General features: G+C 50.5%; 1 protein-coding gene across 2 annotated transcripts in view; it reads right to left on the bottom strand.

Moving 5' to 3' along the window:
- Positions 1-8950, bottom strand: part of RYBP (RING1 and YY1 binding protein) — a 40067-nt gene extending 31117 nt beyond the window's left edge. The window contains exons 1-2 of one of the 2 annotated variants that reach the window (XM_075432709.1): positions 8742-8950; positions 7760-7885 (exon numbers count right to left, since the gene is read on the bottom strand). In XM_075432709.1, coding sequence (XP_075288824.1) covers positions 7760-7885; positions 8742-8773 — 158 coding nt within the window. In that variant the 5' untranslated portion in view covers positions 8774-8950. Of the gene's footprint in view, positions 1-7759; positions 8008-8741 lie in introns of those variants that run through there. The other variant, XM_009936545.2, reaches the window with a different exon arrangement.
- Between the last annotated feature and the right edge of the window lie 9497 nt (positions 8951-18447).

Genomic DNA, 18447 nt, shown 5'->3' with positions numbered 1-18447 from the left:
ATCAAAACAATACCCAGCTTTAGCCAGTTAGTTTTGTTTTTTCTAGGAAGGAGTTGAGATTCACCTGGCTCTGAAGATACCGAGTTACTGAACAGTCAAACAAAACCCATCGGGCCAGCAAGGAGAAGTGATGCTTCTCCCCCTCATTTATATTTGAGCCAGTCAGAATTACCATCTTTCCAATGTTTAACAGGCAGTGAATTTGTTGATGTACCAATTAGCACTCTTGCTACAAAGAACAAGCTCCTAATTAATGGCTGGCTTACAGGAAGAGCGATGTTAAGGATTTGGTTGTACCTCCAGACGCACCAAAAAAGTGTGAAAGGAGCTGTGGCTGACGTAAAGAAAATCTGTCTGCACAAAGAGACAATCAATGTATTTAGCACGTGTCAGCTGGAACTCACATAAATGTAATGGAGGCACTTCCACATTGTTTCTGTCGTATCGTGTAATCCTGGACATCTGCGTCGGGTAGCACGTACACGTTACTCAGTATTCGTGGTCTGCTTTTTTTGCCATGTCCTTAATACCCATGAAGTGGCAATAATGATAATTTGCCCTTACCTGTCTGAAACATGAACACTTTAAATAAATACTCATAAACTCTCCAGTAAGACCCCTTCCCTCTGGAAATGCCCCGATTTCTCCTTTTACTTCGTAAAGGAGGAGGCCAGTGCAAAGAGAGACATAAAGTACAGCTGCAAGACACAGCCACAGAAGAGAGCTTGTACGAATCTTATTTCAGGTCAGAGCTATGCGTTATGAAACTCCAGCACACCTTGCAAGTGACCTACATTGCCGACTGAAACCCACTAACCTACAGAACCACCCGAAATCCTGCAAAATAGGTCAGTGGGTTCCCTCGTAAGAAGAATTACGCAGACGAGGAGAGACGCACACAATGAAGGACAAGCAGAGCGCATCCTTCGCCTAACACAGGAGCATGCTGCAGACTGTTATCTCTCACCCTGCCCCCATACTCCTGCACACCGGCTGAATGCCCCAGAAGCGCCACAAATTCTGTGTTTCTCACCGAGGGACCCTGGAAGGACCTGTCTGCTCATTCAAGCCTGATGGAGCAGGAAGAAAAGGAGCAGCACTGCAGTGTACCAACAGAAAAGCTGTTTAATTCACATTGTGAACGCAGCAGCCGGAGTACTAGTGACACCTGATTCACGGTCAGCAGTGAACTAGCCTGGAGTTACAGCTGGGGTGTCCAAGCCATAGCACAAAAGCTGGATGTGGCCAGCCAAAATAATCCATCCAGTCCACGGCACGCTGCCTGCCAACCTCCATCCCTCCCTGGCCTCAGGTCCCACATGCTGGGAGCTGATGGTTCAGCCAGAGCACGACGAGCTGCTGGACAACACCGGCGCGCAGCACAGGACAGCCAGCCAGGATCCCGCAGGAGCCGAGCGTGGCTGCAGAGAGCCACGCTTCGCATCCACCACCTCCCTCCGCTCAGCTGCTGCTCCGGTCAACCCTGCACAAACACTTTTCTATTTCCAGTTCATACAGGGTTGCGCTTATTAGATGAACCCCCATCCGTGCACAAAGACACACGCCAACCGTGCAAAGGCAGCAGCCCCTCTGCAGCCAGCTGATGGGAACACGAAACAATCAGGGCAATCACGAAAGGCACGCAGAGAAAGTTGCTCTGCATTCCTCTGCCTACCAGTTCCCCACGAGGGCCTGCCGAGAGCCAGGGCCAGTATCCCAGTGGATGCAACGTCTGTTTACAGCAATAAAAGCAAGTTGCGTGCCCTCCCCTCCTACACACACATGCATACGTTGATTTAGATTCCCGTCTCCCAGAAAAGCAGTCTGTGGAGGAAGGGAAAAATGAATAATATCCACACTGCATATTATCAGTGATAGATTAACACACTCAGCGTCGCAGTTTATCAATTAGATCTCCACACAGTCTCCAACAGAAGTCAGAGATGGATCTTTAAACCTTAGCATCCACAATCATTTAACCCAAATGGGTAATCCACATGAATACTGTAACACACTTTTCCACGCTAAAGACTTTACTGTTATTTAACACAAAGACTTTTTTCCCCCCTTAATAAAAAAGCACCACAACAGGTACAGCTGTTATTCCTTAACAGGATCCTATCCAAGTGGTAGAAGCAAAGTGAGTCACAGCAGCCAACACAGTACCTACAGTGTTTGTCACCTACTGCGTTTCACGCACCCAAATTTGGCAACCACAGCGGAAGGGTATTGCCAAGGCGCTGCACGTCAATAACTGAGGATCCTCCCTGCTGAGAATGATTCCCCAGAGGTGCTGAGACCCAAGAGAGATCCTGGGGTGATGGTAATGAGATCATTAATGCCAGAGCCAAACACTAGCAAAGAGCAAACCAGGACACAACTTTTATTTCTTTCAAACAGCCCAAGTACAAGTCGCAGATCTTATGCCAGGGTTATGCTTGTGCCAGGATGACAGGATAATAGCTGATCCGAAGCAGAACAGCTTCATCCGCTCAGATGAAGTCTCACAGACTAACTCCATGGTAGTTAAACAAGCAAGCGTAGCGTGAATCTGTACCAGTAGTCAGTTTAGAATGGATCAATACCCCAAGCCACGTGGCTGAGGCACCTGGGATCCAGCAATACCAAGTCGTGAAGTCATACTTCACGTATCATCAAACCAGCGCTACAGAACTTGGGGCTTGCTGCGAACCATCAGCGCTGCCTGCTTTGCAGGTTTGCAGAGGGCTCCTCCTGCCCCCAGCTCCCATGCCCAGGTGGCTTTGACAGACCTCGCAAAAGTACTCCTCGTCTGCAAATTCAGAAAGTGACCGCTAATTAGTTTTAGACAGAGCTGATCAACAAGGTATGAGACAACAGAGGTCTCAAGAACTCCTTGCATGCGGAAAACATTCTGCAAGTAGGTATCGTGCATGCCGGCACTCAGAACGACCAAGGCAGAATTACGCTGTTCCCATGCGGCATCAACAAAGCGGTCCCAGAGGGGACACATCCTTGGGATCTGGATGGCCCCGTGGAGCACCGGCACGACTCCAGGCTGGTACAGACCACGCTTCGCTCCACCTGATCCAACTGCCATTAACTTCAACAGGAAAAATAGGGATCGTTTAACCATAGATCTAAATGGCCAATTAGTAAAACAAATATTCCAGAGTAAAGGCACAATCGTCCCCTCCACAACAGCTTTTTCCAGATGAGTCACATACTCCATTTTTACAGAAAATAACCCACTTAAAGGCCAGCTATGATGCTAAATAAAACCTACTTTAATTCAGGTGAGAGCTATTTAACTTGAAAGAGCTGAGTGAAACCACTTTGCTGCTAACCTACCCCACAGCTACACACCAAAGCAAGCACTTGCAGCACAACAGTCCTGCAAATAGATGGCAATAAGCAGAGCGTATATTAGTTGTACAGAGGTCAGGATCATGAGCCTGATACCTCATTCCAGGAATAGCAGGACTATCTGGTGTCTATTCTGGTCAGCCCAGCTTGGATGCAGAACAGGAGGATACTTCTCAATGGTGACATGGACAGTAGTTTACATCCTTCAAGGTGCTAGCTTAGATCCTGCCAACATGCAAAGGAATTTTCTGGAGAACTGATGGGGAGCAAAGGCCAGTATGTATCCAAGACACCTGTTCCACGCAAGAGAAAACTCCTTTTAAAATTAGGGTGAATAGTTTCAGCTCAACCTCCCCTCAAAAGAATGGCAGAAGAGCGAAACACAGCTGACACACTCCTTGAGCCCTCCACAATGAAAGCTACATTCTAATCACTCGACGCAATCTCCAGACTACACACTTTGGGTATAGAGGTACCAGCCACAAATACAACAGAAATGCTTACTAAGTGCACACTTTATAGAGGACACACACTCCACAAATTGTTAATTTTGTACTAAAAAGTGCTACTGTTTTGTTAATTTGCATGTCAGACATCCAGTTGTTGCTCTTGCATCTTCCACTGACTTTTTCTAGTGCATTTCTCCGTAATCAAGGCACATTCATGATCAAGGGCATGAAGTTCAGACAAGGAAAGCACTTAGCCTAGAGAAAAGCTAACATCAGAGAAGCTCCATCGCCTCATACCGTTTGCCTATTTATCCAAAAGGAAAGATGCAGAAAACAGTAACTACCTCTGTGAAATCAGAAGGAAGGGGGAATATTCTCCTTCACTGATGCCCGAAAGCAAATCTCACGCAGAAACACTGTGGGCAGCCGTGCCTGAGAGGAGAGAGGAAGCTACAAGAAGAGGTTACAGGAACACAACATATGGAAACCATAAGAGAACCAAAGGGTAAGAGGAGCAAGACTACCATTAAGAAAAACAAATGGAAGCAGGGAGCCATCGTCCCCCCTCAAACAGGAACACACAGCTCTCCATAATGGGAACTACAAGGCCAAGTTCTGCCCCACATTCCTAGGAAATCTATAGTAAACTTTCCTGCTGTGCTAGAAGCAGTAATGGATATTGGAAGGGAACACGTGTCCGTGGAGCAAACTTCTCATCAGAAGTTTTAATCCAAGCCTTCTCCTGCGTGCAGGAGCTGGTGGAGCTACACCAGAGCAAACCACCAGAAGAGCCGCAGGACGCAAGTGGAAATGGTGGCCAGCACCACTTCCCTACGTCATTACACCAATACAGTATTTTTTTCTTTCACGGAAAGGTTTTTGTATGTCCCAGCAAACTCACTACCGTTGCTCACTCCCACGCTAGCCAGTTAAATCATCGTCTCGTCCCACCAAACATTGAGTCCAACACAGCTTATATCTCTGCTGTGATCCTCACAGAAGGAAAACCATAGAAAAACTTGACATACTTGCCTAAATAGAGCATAATAAAGTTTAACCATAAAATAGCAAGAATAAAGTTGAGGAAAGGGAGCTAGTGACTGACATACTGTAACAAATCCAGCATTCAAGTAAGTACCACAGGTTTAACGTAATCTTTGCACGACAACTCCCAATTCTCTTGAGATGGATTTGACCTCATTTTTATTTAAAAGGGCAACTGAAATCATTATAAACAGCCCCCTGGAAAAGTATTCAGGTGCAATTTACCCGTTTAGCATCTACAGCGATTTTGACTTTGCACATCATCTCTAAAACTCGCTGTGTTTGAAGCTCCTTTGATGAGATCCTAGGGAAAGCAGACAGTTCGATCTGAGAAAGTAAAACTGCTGACTGCTGCCAGCCACCCCTCCCACACACCAACAGATCACATCAAGTCTGAAAAAATATACATGCAGAGAGAATTAGCTAATGTCCTCACTAGTTCTCAAATCAGAGAATATTTATCGGCCAAAGTAAATTCTACAGCAAATAACTGCCTTCACAGTGGAGGGGGGAGCGGAAAGTAGGTCATATCAGATCTTAATAAAAAACCGGGCACACTGTAATTGCACACAATAATTTGATGAAAACCATTTGCCTCACTGTGTCTATGATGTCTCTTTCACTACTTTGTTGAGTTTTTTAAAAAACGAGTTTGATGAATTTCCAATAAGTGTTACTGAAGTAAGCCTTAATGAAGCAAGGCAGTTTTAAATGTCGAGAGTGTCATCAACTTGTCAAATTGCAACTTAAAAGTCAAACTCCTCAGACACCTTATATTTCAAGTAATAAATTATCAATCTTAAATCGTTAAGTAACCTTACATCAATCATTTATTTAAAAAATTCTGAAGAATTTCCCCGGCATCGACTCTTACGTCACATACCGTAACACTCAAAGCAATACCACAACAAAGAACTCTGACCTCCCAGGTCTTCCCAACATACGACGCTCACTCACGACGCTCAATCATTCCTGTGTTGAGTTATATTTATTCATAAGTGACATAAATATGCAAGAAGACATGATGGTCCATTGAATATTTTAAATAATTTCCCAGATTCTACAAACAAAAGCAATTTTAAAAGCAGCAAAAATGAATAGAACGCTGATGAATTAAATGAATTAAAATTAGAAGCCATTCATAAGGGTCCATTAAAAGCTAAGCAGAAGTACAATGTTCCAGACCAGAGGATCACATCTGCAAACAAGGTTACAGCTCTTAACCTGAAATCATCAACTGCTATCCCTCTCTTAAGGGCCCTTGAAGTGACAAAACTACTACTAGTTGAAGTGACTATTACTTCAACAAACAGTTTTTAAAATATCATTAAAAAAAGAAAAGAGCCACAGGAGAGAAAGCCACGGCTCTCAAAGTGAACATCAGCATGGTGGCCATATGAAAATGATCGCGTCTGATACAAGACACGACCCGTACGGACTCCCACATCTCACTACGGCTCTCCTCCCACAAACACCCGTGCACATGCTCGACGCCACGCTGTGAGAACTTGCGGTGACTGCATGGCTCTGCACTGTAGGAGCACAGCTAAAGACCAGGCGACTGCAGGATCGACCTGTTTCAGCCGAGCCAAGAGGGAAGCCGAGGAAACAGAAACCCACAGAAATCAAGCGTGTTGTGAAGGTTTAGTTGCATGAAAAAACAAGACTGAACAAAACCAGTGAAGCTCCCCAGCTGCATACAGAACACTACTGTCCCAAAACCTCCACCTCATTCCATGCTGTAACTATGCTATTTAACATTGTTTTAAGCTCAACACGTCTGTATATTTTGTAAAAAGCGCAGGGATACTTGTAACCAATGTGCATCACAAAACACAGAGTGAAGTACTACAGCACTCTGCTGCTGTAACTCAGAGAGTTTCAGTGGCCCAAAAGCATGCTCCCCATTAAAAATGTAGGCACTTCACATTGTTTAAAGCACAGCGTGAACAATAACCCACCAAACACGCCTTCACCTCCTTTGCCAATCAAGTCAAGACAGCCAAGTCATGCAAAGAGCCTGCTGATGAGAGCATCTCAACACACCGCTCCACTCAAAGCAGGAAAACGATGCCTTTCGCCATGGGAATCTGACGGACTACTTGCTTGGCAGAGCAGAGCAATGGGAACTCAAATGTGGAAGGTACAATATGAACAACATCAGAAGTCAATATGGTAGAACAAATCAGAAAAAAGAAAGCACAAACAGAGCACCACATGCCTGTTTTAGCACCAACTGGTATTTCCAGGACAAATTTTCGGAACCCATTAACTGGGAGAGTGCAAGTTTTGGGGTTTTTCAGATTTTTATTAAGATTAAATTAACTACCGCATGTCAGCTTCACCATCTCGTAAAGACTTCCACAGTTACTCAGCGCAGGGCAATCAGAGAGACCTGACAGCTAAAGCTCTCAGAAATCCGCACCATTCCCACACCGAGCACAAAGCCGATTCCCGTCGGATGACAACAGACACCGAGAGATCAACATCTCGGGAAGGGAGCTGTTGTTCTCCTGGCATCTTTAGTTTCAGCCGTTTCCCTTCTCGTTCCCTAATCCTCAATCATTTCCACTCCTGTAGAGCAGGCAGGTAAACCTCCACCCAAACCACAGAAAACCATCCGCCCACGGTCAGAATGTTTCTGGCTGGCTGTGGATCTCCAAGAGGTCCTCCATACATCAGCGACAGAAAAAAAAAACAAAAACCACAAAAAGATTCAGGTTGCTGCCACATCCACTAAACATGTCTTCCAGCTCCAATTAAACGCTTGAAAGGGAATTTTTAAAACCCACAAGCGACTGAACGGGGACAGAAGGAGGAAAAGGGGGGTGCGACCAGCCGATATCCAGGCGACACCAAAAACGATCCCCAAGCCTCGGCAGCCCCGCGCGGAGCGCAAGGCGCGGCGGGCGCGGACGTACCTTGTGGAGGTGCCTTTCCGGACGTCGCAGATGCTGCACTTGAAGGCTTCGGCGCTGTTCCTGAAGGTGCACACGCTACAGTCCCAAAAGCCTTCGTCGGCTGCGGGTTTGGCTTGCCTTTTCGGCCTTGAGGAAGGGGAGGGAGAGGGGAAGCGTGTGTGTACGTGTGTGCGGGGAGGAGGAGAGAGGCGGCGGGAGGAGGAGGAGGGAGAGGAGGAGAGAAAGAAAACACACACATGAGAAACCATGTTACAGAGAGCCCCGCAACCCGGCGCCTGCTCTCGCCGACGCTCTCCTCCCCCCCCCCGGGGATCAGCCGCCACACACCTCCCGGGGCCGGCGCCCGCAGAGGTGCGGTGCGGGGCCCGCTCCGCCCTCAGCCCCCCGCCGCGGGAGGGCCCAGCCGGGCCGCGCCGAGCCGGGCCGGGCCGGGCCGCCTCCCCCGGCGCCGAGGGCGGGAGGGAGAGCTGGGCGGCGGGGAGGCGCGTTCCCTCCTCCACCTTGTGAAACCTCCCTTTGTCTGGGAGCAGCGAGGGCGCGGAGCGGGAGTGCGAGCAGCGGAGCCGCCATGGCCGCTCTCGCCCCAGACCCTGGCACCGGCGGCGGGCAGGGAGACACCGGCACCGCTCCTCCCGCCGCTGCCCTTCCACGCTCCCTCCATCTTAGGAGCCTCCCTCACTCCCCCCCCCCCAACGCCGGCCCCCCGCGTACCTGGCGGGGCGGCGCGGGCACGCCGCCCCCCTCCCCGCCCGCTCCCTCCATCTTAGGAGCCCCTCGCCGCCGCGCCCCCCCCCTCCCCTTCCCCCGCGGCGGAGCAGCCGCACGCAGCCGCCAGCCAGGGGCCTACCCACCGCCACCCCCTCCCGCCGCGCCAGCGCCCGGCCGGGCCCGCCGCCGCCGCCGGGCAGGGGCAAGGCAGGGGCGGCCCCCGCCGCGCTCCCTCCATCTTAGGTGCCTCTCCCCGCCCGCGCCCCCCGCTCACCTGGTCGGGCTCTTCTTGTCGCCCATGACCATGGATCGGGGCCGCCCCTGCCCGGCGCACAAAGAACGAGGCGAGGGGAGGGGGACGGGGCTGCCTCCGTCCGGCGGGCTCCGGCTGCTCCTCACCGCCGCGCCGCCGCTGCCAGGCTCCGCTCCAGACGAGCAGCGCAGCGCAGCCCGGCGCCCTCCCTCCTCCTCCTCCTCCCTCCGCTCCCTCCCCGCGCCGCTCGGGCGGGCGGAGCTCGCCGCCGCGCCGCGGCCAATGGGGGCGGCCCCGCCGCCGGCCCCGGCGGGGAGGAGAGCGGGGAGCGGGCCCCACCCCCGGCCGGGAGCCCCCCCGCGCCTCCCCCCTCAGCGCCGGGGCCGCGCCGGGACCCCGCCGCGGCGGGAGGGCGGGCTCCTGGCAGCCGGCGGGTGGCCCCTGCCGTTGCCGTCCCTTCCCCCTCCGAGGGCTCGCCGCCTGCCCGTCCCAGCGGGAGCGGGGCCTGCTGCGGGCGGGAGCCCGTGAGGGGATGGCGAGCCCGTGAGGGGAGAGGGAGCCCGTGAGGGGATGGCGAGCCCGCGCGGGGCGGGAGCGGGCCGGGGCGGCAGGTACCGGCGGGGCCGGGGCGCGCAGGGCCGCTCGCTGAGGGGAAGGGCGGCCGCGCCCGGAGCCAGGCGGCGGGGCCGGGCAGCCGGCGGAGAGCGGCTGCTCCGCGGGCTCTCCTCGGGGCCGGGCTCCCCGTGCCTGCAGCAGTGCCTCGGCGGCAGCCCGCGTCGGTTCCCTCTCCGCCTGGGGCCGGGTCGCTGGCCCGAGGAGAGCTGGAGGCGCTTCCACGGCAGCAGCGTTCCAGGGACGTTGCCGTCGCTCCCTCACAGATCCGCGAACTCCACGGAAAGCACAAACCGCTGTTCCGCAGAACTCCCGAGGTGGAAAAGCGGCATTTCCCGAAATGTGGCAGTCCTGCCCCAAGCTGGGCCTCGCTGCCCTCTGCCCCCTCGGGCCTGCGGAAGCGCTGGCATGGCGGCCGGCCGGCGACGTGTCGAGGACAAGCCCGTGGCCGTGTCTGCGGAGCCACGTCTCACACGGGGCCGGGTCACAGAATGTTCGGGGTTGGCAGGGACCTCTGTGGGTCACCCAGTCCAACCCCCTGCTGAAGCAGGGTCACCCAGAGCAGGCTGCACAGGACCTTGTCCAGGCGGGTCTTGAGTATCTCCAGAGAAGGGGAGTCCACAACCTCCCTGGGCAGCCTGTTCCAGTGCTCCGTCACCCTCAGAGGGAAGAAGTTCTTCCTCATGTTCAGGTGGAACTGCCTCTGCTTCAGTTTGTGCCCGTTGCCCCTTGTCCTGTCACTGGGTCCTCAGCAGCGGCTGCAGGAGAGGATGGGGGCAATGGACAGCTGGGGAAGGACAGGGTGTAATGAGCGATACACGAAGGCAGAAGTTGGGTCAACCGCTCCTAGCCCCACGACCGCAAGCCTTTGCAGGGCAGACATCTTTTCACCATGCTTTCCCAGTTTCTCAGTCGCGACTAAGCCAAGCTAACAGCTCCCACCAAAGAGTAACCTTCATCCCCCGGCCAGAACCAGCGCAGGCAGGAGGGATGCCTGCAGGCTGCACGGAGCTGTGCCCGGCGCGCAGGGCTGCAGGGCGAGGGTGAAGACAGTCAGAACAAAGTTAACCAGTGGCTGGATACAAGGGAAAAAATAAGAAAAGCAAATCAATGTGAGTGGATACGCTCCTACCATGACAGGAGGAAAGCATAAACCTGCCCTGTGCTTTAAAGCTCTAGTGAGCTGGACTCACTCACAAGCCACGGAGGTTTTTCCCTGCTCCACTGATGCCCATTTTAGCAGTCAAATCATGCTGCCAGAGTCACCTCTACATATTTAACAGCTGTATGTGATCCACTTACCCTACCTGGCCCCTCCATCCCCACACAGGTAATTTAACCCTTGCTGGCACCTCCACCAGCCGCTTTGCACAGACGAAGACTTCCAAAGAATTTTTTCTACGCCACACGAGTCCCTGAACAATACAGCGAGAAGCAGACATACTCCAAGGGCAGAGTTAAGGTTGTGCAATTATCGCATGTAGGAAGTGTCATTTTCCCGTTGCATCTGCTGTTTTCCAAACATTTTTGCTCTTTTAGATTATGGCAGTAACGTTTGCTTCGGGAATCTGTGTGGGAACAGTAACTCATCAGTGCTCATGGGGTCTGGTAAGCGCACGCAGAGTCCTAGCGTGCAATCCCTACCAGAACTTCATGGCAATGGTGTTTATGCGGACAATAAGAACACCGTGTTTGGGGACAAGGGCAGTGGAGAACCTGAGAAGAAGCGAAGAAAGGCAGAAAGCCCTGGGAGGTGGTGTGGGCCCGGTCTGACTCCTGTTTCTGCCACAGCTGCTTCCCTTAGCTCCCCATTGCCACGTTAAACACAGCGACGGCCACCCCAGGCGCCGAGCAAGTTATTGTGGAAACACCGAGGAGCTACGGCCCATTTTCAGAAACCAATTTATCTTCTCAAAAAAGTTTCAGGGTTGCCGTTTTCTTTTCATAGCAAAAGTTGTTTTCTTTCCAAAAACCTACTACACCCTTTATTATCAATTCCCGTGGAAACCTTCCTTCCTCAGCAAATAACGCTTTCGAAGTCACATGTTAAAAGCTTGGCAACCCAAATATAGCGTGACTGCATTCAGTCACATATATGTGATGGAAGGTGATCATTCCCAATTTGTTAAATACTCTTCAAGCTGCAGTTGGGTGTCTCTGCCTTCACAGACGGTTGCTGGAGGAACGCTGTGCCCGACGGTGAGCTCACATGTTGATCCGGCCAGAGCTTTTGGGATGCTGCATCCTGCACAGCACTTCCCTGTTCAGCCCTCTGGACACAACGCACCGAGTCAGCAATGACTGGCAGAAATCAGGGCTAAGAATACAGTCAGACTGAATTACTACTGCCTTGGTGGGGTATTTCTTGCACACCTTGGTGTCAGCACCACACGTTATCCTGCTAGCCTCAAAATTCACCGATGCGCCATGGCCAGGGCACCCCACGGAGCATTTGGGGATTTTTAATGGAGTTTGGGCTCTCACGTGCTCACAAGGCAGCCTTGGGTGAATCATTTAGCACTTGTTCTCATTAACTCCAGCAGTCTGGAAGGGATGAGTGAAAGGAGTAAATTTCTAGGCTCACATGTGACGCTACGGCACATTTTCAAACCAAACTCACTCCAGCTAAATGTTTTGGACTCCATGGTGCTGTTCAGTTGGTGGTAAATCCACCTGAAGGAAATCCCATCCTTGCCTCCAGAAGATGCCGCTTTCTCAGCGGTGCCAACTGTGTGCGACTCCTTGCTGGAGAGCACTCTTCACTGCAAGAGGATCCTGGTAACTGACTTCTTGCCACCTCACCCCCTTCCCCCACCATGTGTCTTTTTAACGACAAAAACCTTGTAGAAAGACACTGGTTGCAGATGCTTCTGGGGCATGACAAGAGACACGGCACTGGGGCAGGCACACTGCCAGCGGCTGGGAGAGCAGGGCATGGTGGTTGGACTCGATGATCTTAAGCGGCTTTTCCAACTTGTTCTATGATTCTACGAAGCTCTCAGGCCAACCTGGCTGCCACAGCCTATGCTGGGAGCTCGTGGGTGACTGGCTTTGCCCAGCAAAGCTTTGGCTGCGCATCAGCATATCCTATGTGTCAGGTACGGAGACGTTGGGGCGAGACAGACAGAGCATGGTTACCCCTCCACACTGGCTCAGCAACCCCGTCCCCTTCGTCTGCACCATCCCTCACCTCAGCAGCACCGCAGCTGCTCCTGCTTCTTTGCCTCAGCCCCGAAAGCAGGCGACATTCCAAACTCATGGTCCGTACCCTCCACGGAGCAGCTGGCCAGGGATGCTGAGAGCACAGCTCCGAGCTAAGCACCCCATTAATAGCCTCCTCAGCACAGCGAGACCTCCGAAACCCAGGGTGCCAAGAGCACAGGGGTAATTCCCTGCACCTGGACTGTCGATATAAACGGATTTAAAAGTAAACCGGGACACTATGTGTGCAGCCAAAGTCAGTATTTATGCATAGGGTTCAATGCCAAATATAAATGTTAACTTGAGCTTCTTGGCCCCGTTGGTCACTGTGGTAAATACGCATTTTTGTAATTTTGCATCAGATGTGCGTAACTTCTCAGAAGTGACTGCTATCCTGAGCAGCCTGAAGTCCAGCCCCTGGTAAATTACTTTTCTGTGGATTTAATAAGGAATTTTTTACACAGGCATTGGAATCAGGCTCAGGACACAGGTCTCTCTATTAGTTTAGCCAGAGCTAAAAAGATGAGGAGTGATGCTGCTGCTCTCTGGGGCAGGGAAGTTGAGTATCACCACACGATTAGCACCTTTTAGTAGAAGTGGGTGAAAAAGGAAATGAGCGATTGAGGGTAGAACGGTGAACCAGCTACACTAGAGCACCTTTACCAGCCAGCGTTGGTTTCACTGTGTCCTGCTGAAGGGGATTAAATGTGTTTGGCCTCCCCAGGTTTCCAGGATGAGAAGACATCAAGGAGTAGAAGAAAAAGAGGCTGTGTGAAAGCCAGCAGACTTCACACAAAGTAGCACAATGTTTGCTGTACCATGAGAGCATCCTTGGCAAGGGAAGCAGGAGCCTATGCTCAGAAGCCTGGAAGTCTTCACCACAAAACAAAATACCAAACCAGAAAGCTTGTGCTGGCCAGAGACACTGGTGGCCAGCTAACCGCACCCTCGCTTGCTTTCAAAGCACAGCGTTAACTGCCATTGGCTTCAGATGCCGACGCCAGCGAGAAGTCAGGAGGAAACTACTCTTGGAAGTCTCACTTAGCACTTGACAACATCTTTAAAAACGTGGCCCAGGCTGAGTTCGTAAGCTTTTGGGGAAAAGCATTGTGCTAGGGATTCTGTAAACACAGAACTCGCTGAGGGATGGCCCTGGCGCACCACAGAGGTTTATGCATGCTCCAGCAAAACATACTGAATCAACAAGTGTCTCAGATGCATGTTCAGATGGGATATTTTTAGCTGAGCGGGGAGCACAGTCATGGCAAAGTAGGCAAGGGGCGAAGCAAGGAGAACCACAGGACTGGAGGAAGATCGTTGATAGCACTCCTCAAAAAAAATGCCTTGGGATGAACATTACTTGGTATTTTCCTTAGTGACCCCATCAGGAAAAGGGGGGATTGTACTAACAAGCTGAAGATGAGAAGCTGAAGATCTTGGAAGAAGAGAGTGACTTTGAGAGAGGGCAAAATGGAAATGGGATGAAGTACAGTGTTACTGACTTAGGCAGCCGAGTGCTTGTAATAAAGCTTTCTGACTTAGAGCAGAAGCTCATTGGTTTGGCACACAGAAGGGAGAAGACCCATCTCAGGTGCCGCTAGTGTGACTTAGCTCCTGAAAAGGCCAATGTCAAGCAGGGGGTATCAGAAGAAGTACCAGCAAATAGAGACAGGGAAACATAAAATGGCACTCTACAGCACACAGGCAAGGTCTTGTTGGAACTACCATCCTCCAGGCGATTCTCCAGCTGAAAAAAAAAATTGCATTCAAGCTGGGACAAGCATGGAGAAGAGTTTCTAGGATGGTCAGAGGAACGGAAAGCTTATTTTATCAGAGAAGTCTCTACAAACTCAACTTGCTCAGCCTAGGGAAAGAAAGGCTGGGAGGGGATGTGACCACTCTTTAAAAAATACCCTGGGGAAGGAGGCAGCACATCACAGCAATAAAAGAGCTAGCAGAGAAGAAAGAAGAGCACAACTGATCTATGCTGGGTGTGTAGGCTGGAAACTAGACATCTGTTTCTAACCTTCAGAGGAGCAAGGAACAGAAACAGCCTCGCAGTGGGAGGAGTGAAGGCAGTCAACGTAAAGATGGATCTTGATCACTGACAGAAGGAACTGCACAGCGGAGCAGCTCACGCAGACCCTCCTGCCCCTGTGATCAGACCCCACCACTGCCATCAGGGTCCTGACCCTCCCTCCTCACCCACCCACACCAAATAATCTTGTCTGACTTGTTTCCAGCCAACAGACCTCAGTAGATGCCCTCTCAAGGGGAAGGGAGAGGTACAGGGAGAAGGAAACTCTTCATCCAGCTTTTGTGCCTAGAAGTGCATTTCTCAAACACCCAGGGATTTCCAGTTTGCTTCTGCTTTTAGTATGTGTGTTTTTCCTCCCAGAAAACTTGAAACTTCCTCTATTCAGCAACGTAAGTGTATTTTTAAAGTTTTCCTTTTTAAATATAATCTATTTATAAATAGTCTTTCATGGGTTCTTTGGAAAGTAGTTTTAGAACTGAATTAGCAAGTGATCAAATGCCGACTATCAGGAACTCCAAACACCAAGCCAAAACTTTCTATCAGACACAGCCTGCTGAAGAAAAACGTAGCAGAAAAAGGATCTGAAAGATGAGGAGCAATATGCAAGCAACAGCCAGTGCCAAGAATGTCCGGGGTCTGCAAACCCTTAAAATGCCGGACAGACAGGAGTAGAAAACAGCCTGAAAAAGGTAGAGAGGCATAAAAAACTCTGCGCGCAGCAGCGTTAAATATAAAACCCGGCTGAGTAGAAAAGAAAGCCAAAAAAAACTAGAGGCTCTAGCTAAGCATCCTGCACGCTATATTCTACAGATAGCAAAGGCTGTGCGATTTAAATCTGTAATCCCTTCCCAAGCAAAGAGGCTTTTGCAATAGCACAATCTGGATGTCACCGGCATACGAATAGGCATCTTGGGACTGCTCTGGAGAGCAGAGGTCAAAGTTTAGTGATGTATGTAGTTGTCTCCCTAATGGGTCTTATTGATTATCATCCATAGAAACAAGCGACGTCTCCAAATCTGCCTCTTACTTTCCGCCAGATGCTGGCAACCAAGAAAAAGCACCTTCATCTTCTAGCTCAATGCAGTTTGTAGAACATTGAAGCCCGAGGCGAGGAAAGACACAAAGTTGCCGAATAGACTAAAGAAACACGGCAAGCGGAAAATGGTAAACAGATCTGTGTAACATCTCCATAGCAAATGTACGGGAAAGCACAGCATCAAAAAATAATATCTAACAAAATACCAAAAATAAGTCTAGGATAACATGGGGTGGGGGAAAGAGGAAGGGAAACCAACAAGTCAACATTGCAATTCAATCATCTAAGTAAATTATGTGTTGTGGAAGGGGCTGAAAAGCCCCAGTACAGACAGATCCAAATTCACCCTTGTCCAACCACAGGTATCCCAACAAAGCGTCTTAAATATTGCAGTGAAATTGTCATATCTGTGATACAAAATGGTGGTAGCAAGTTGGTATCTTCACGGCATGGGCACAATTCTGATGTGGAAACTTCAACGTGAGAGCAAGAATAGAAAAAGCACCACAAGGACTGGACTGAAAGTACCAATGCTATTTTTTCCTGTTCTGGTGAGCACTGCTGTGGCAGCCAGCTGGCACGGTCGTGTGAGCAGAGCCACGTCGGGTAGGGTGCTGGGAACCCCCTTGGGGGGAGACTATGCTGAAAAACAAGCAAGGGTAAGGGTGATGATCAGATCTCTTCACACTTCCCAGGTTTGCAGGATAGAGCCAGAGAAACCAGGGTCTCTCTTGAGATTTTGGTACTTCCACTTCTGGCCGCTGCTGGAAACTGGAAGTAGTGGGGAAAAAAAAACCCAAACCCAACCCCGTCTACAATATTTCAGAATCTCAGAGAAATCCCATTTGGGTTCAGGGTTAGGAGCCATCTCTGGTGACAGGAAAGTCCTGGCTCTCTCTGGAGATGTTTGCCCAGGTACCTCCATATGTAGACACAAGGCCATTCAGGCAGGCCCCACCAATGCTCTGCCTGCGATCTGGCCGTCTGCTCTGTCCATCCTCTTCCTCACCCATCTCACAGCTCGCAGGCTGACAAGGGGCAGAGGAGTTTGCCAGTGCCGCTGGGCTCCCCAGCACTGCTCAGCGACAGCCATCTCCCACCAGTGCCAGACACCGGTTCCCTGGGCTGTTCCTCGCGCACCCACCCCGGCACGCAGAAATAGGGGACCTGGCAGACCCTCTCCACGAGAGATCTGTGCACACACACACCCCTGCCGCCTCGCAGCGAGTCCTCCGTGCAGGGCAGGGACGAAGCGAGGCTTTCTGACCATTGGAACACCACATAGGTGACCCCTGGTCCTGGCTCTGGGGGACATGCAGCTTGCTAGTGCAGGTTGTGTATAGCACATGTCCTCACATTTAAAAATATGGGTCCGTATACCTGAAAAAGAAGAAAAGCATGTGAGTATAAAGCAAAGTACAGACTGTTTCATCCATACTGAGGCTGACCAGATCAGCAGAAACTACGTTTACACCGGTGGAATTGTAACAGCATGATCTGAGACCATGCCAGGAGTGTCGTTATTCAATACACAGCTAAGTCATACAACAACAAGGCTGCCACACACTCAATTTTCTTTACAGGTACAGCGAACGTGGCTTACTCTGGGGTGTATGAAGGGACCCGCTCCAGGCAGTCAGAGATGCTCTGCTCTGTGCAGCTGGCATTAGGATCACCAGCGTCTGGTGGGAGTGCAGCTACTCAGGACTCACCAAAACAGCAACAAAAAAGCCTCTTTTCTCATAGAGTACAGCTGAATTTGCTTCCTCCCATTCCCTTAACAGATGTCAGAAAAAAGCATGAATGGCTGCAGCTCCGTGCTTGACTTGCAGCTTGCACACTTGCTGCAGAGCTGGCTTACTGCATCTGAACCCAGTTCTAGAAGGTGTTGGGTTTTGAAAAGAAAAATAGAGAGAAAGGAAAATAAAAAAAAATCTTAAACACTTAATAGTAAACTCCTTCAAAAGAAAACTTGCTTCAAGCCAAAAAACATTTGCTGAGTTTCAACTAAATGCAAATTTTCATGATGCTGTAATAAACACCTCAATATGGGGGTTTCAAAATGAGAATGCTGAGACAACTTTGCTTCAGGCAGTTCAAAAATATATATATGTAATATATAACTTTTTTCTTTTAAAGAAAAATCAAACTACCCCAAGGAGACATTTTATGTTGCTTCAGTTACATATATATATTATATATAAAAAACCAAAAAAACCCCACAGAGAAGGCCGAATGAAAAGCCACGTGTTCATCTGTTGCCCATCATCCCAGTCATGTAGGAGGATGTAGGCAGCAGCAGGATTCTCTGCCCAGAACCAGATCACAGGTCGGGATGCTATTGCAGCAGATTAACCTGGCAGCATTACAGGAAGGAAGCGTTTCCAGGAGAGAGAAGTGATCTACCACAGAACCTACCTGGCCATCTTACCTTGTCCAGACTCCAGCCAGGGCTCCCATGGACGCTGCGACACACAGCTCTGATTTCTGAGCCCTGAGCACCGCACCAAGCAGTGCCTGCAATGGCTGTAGGCATCAGAGGGGCTCCAGCAAGGTTCTCCAGCTACTGGTAGCAATGGCATGAGCCATCAAATCTGCCTTGGAATGGAAGAGTCTAAATCCTTGACTGCTCAGATGTTCAATGGCTTTTCTTGCATTTGGGCTGGGACGTAAGGTGGGATCCCAACAAAGCAGAGCTCTGGCTGCGAAGCGCAAGAACATCAATATTTTCTCAGGGCCAAGTCTGGCTGCCTGCTTTGCAGACAGCTGCCGATTTGTTTCGGAACATGCAAAAAAGCCCTTAAATCCAATTTAGGCATTAAGGGGAAAAAAAAAACCGT

The sequence above is a fragment of the Opisthocomus hoazin genome, chromosome 11 (genome assembly GCF_030867145.1).
Source record: "Opisthocomus hoazin isolate bOpiHoa1 chromosome 11, bOpiHoa1.hap1, whole genome shotgun sequence".
NCBI lineage: Eukaryota > Metazoa > Chordata > Aves > Opisthocomiformes > Opisthocomidae > Opisthocomus > Opisthocomus hoazin.
The sequence above is the reverse complement of the archived record's forward strand: the minus strand, read 5'-3'. Positions and strand labels throughout refer to the sequence as shown.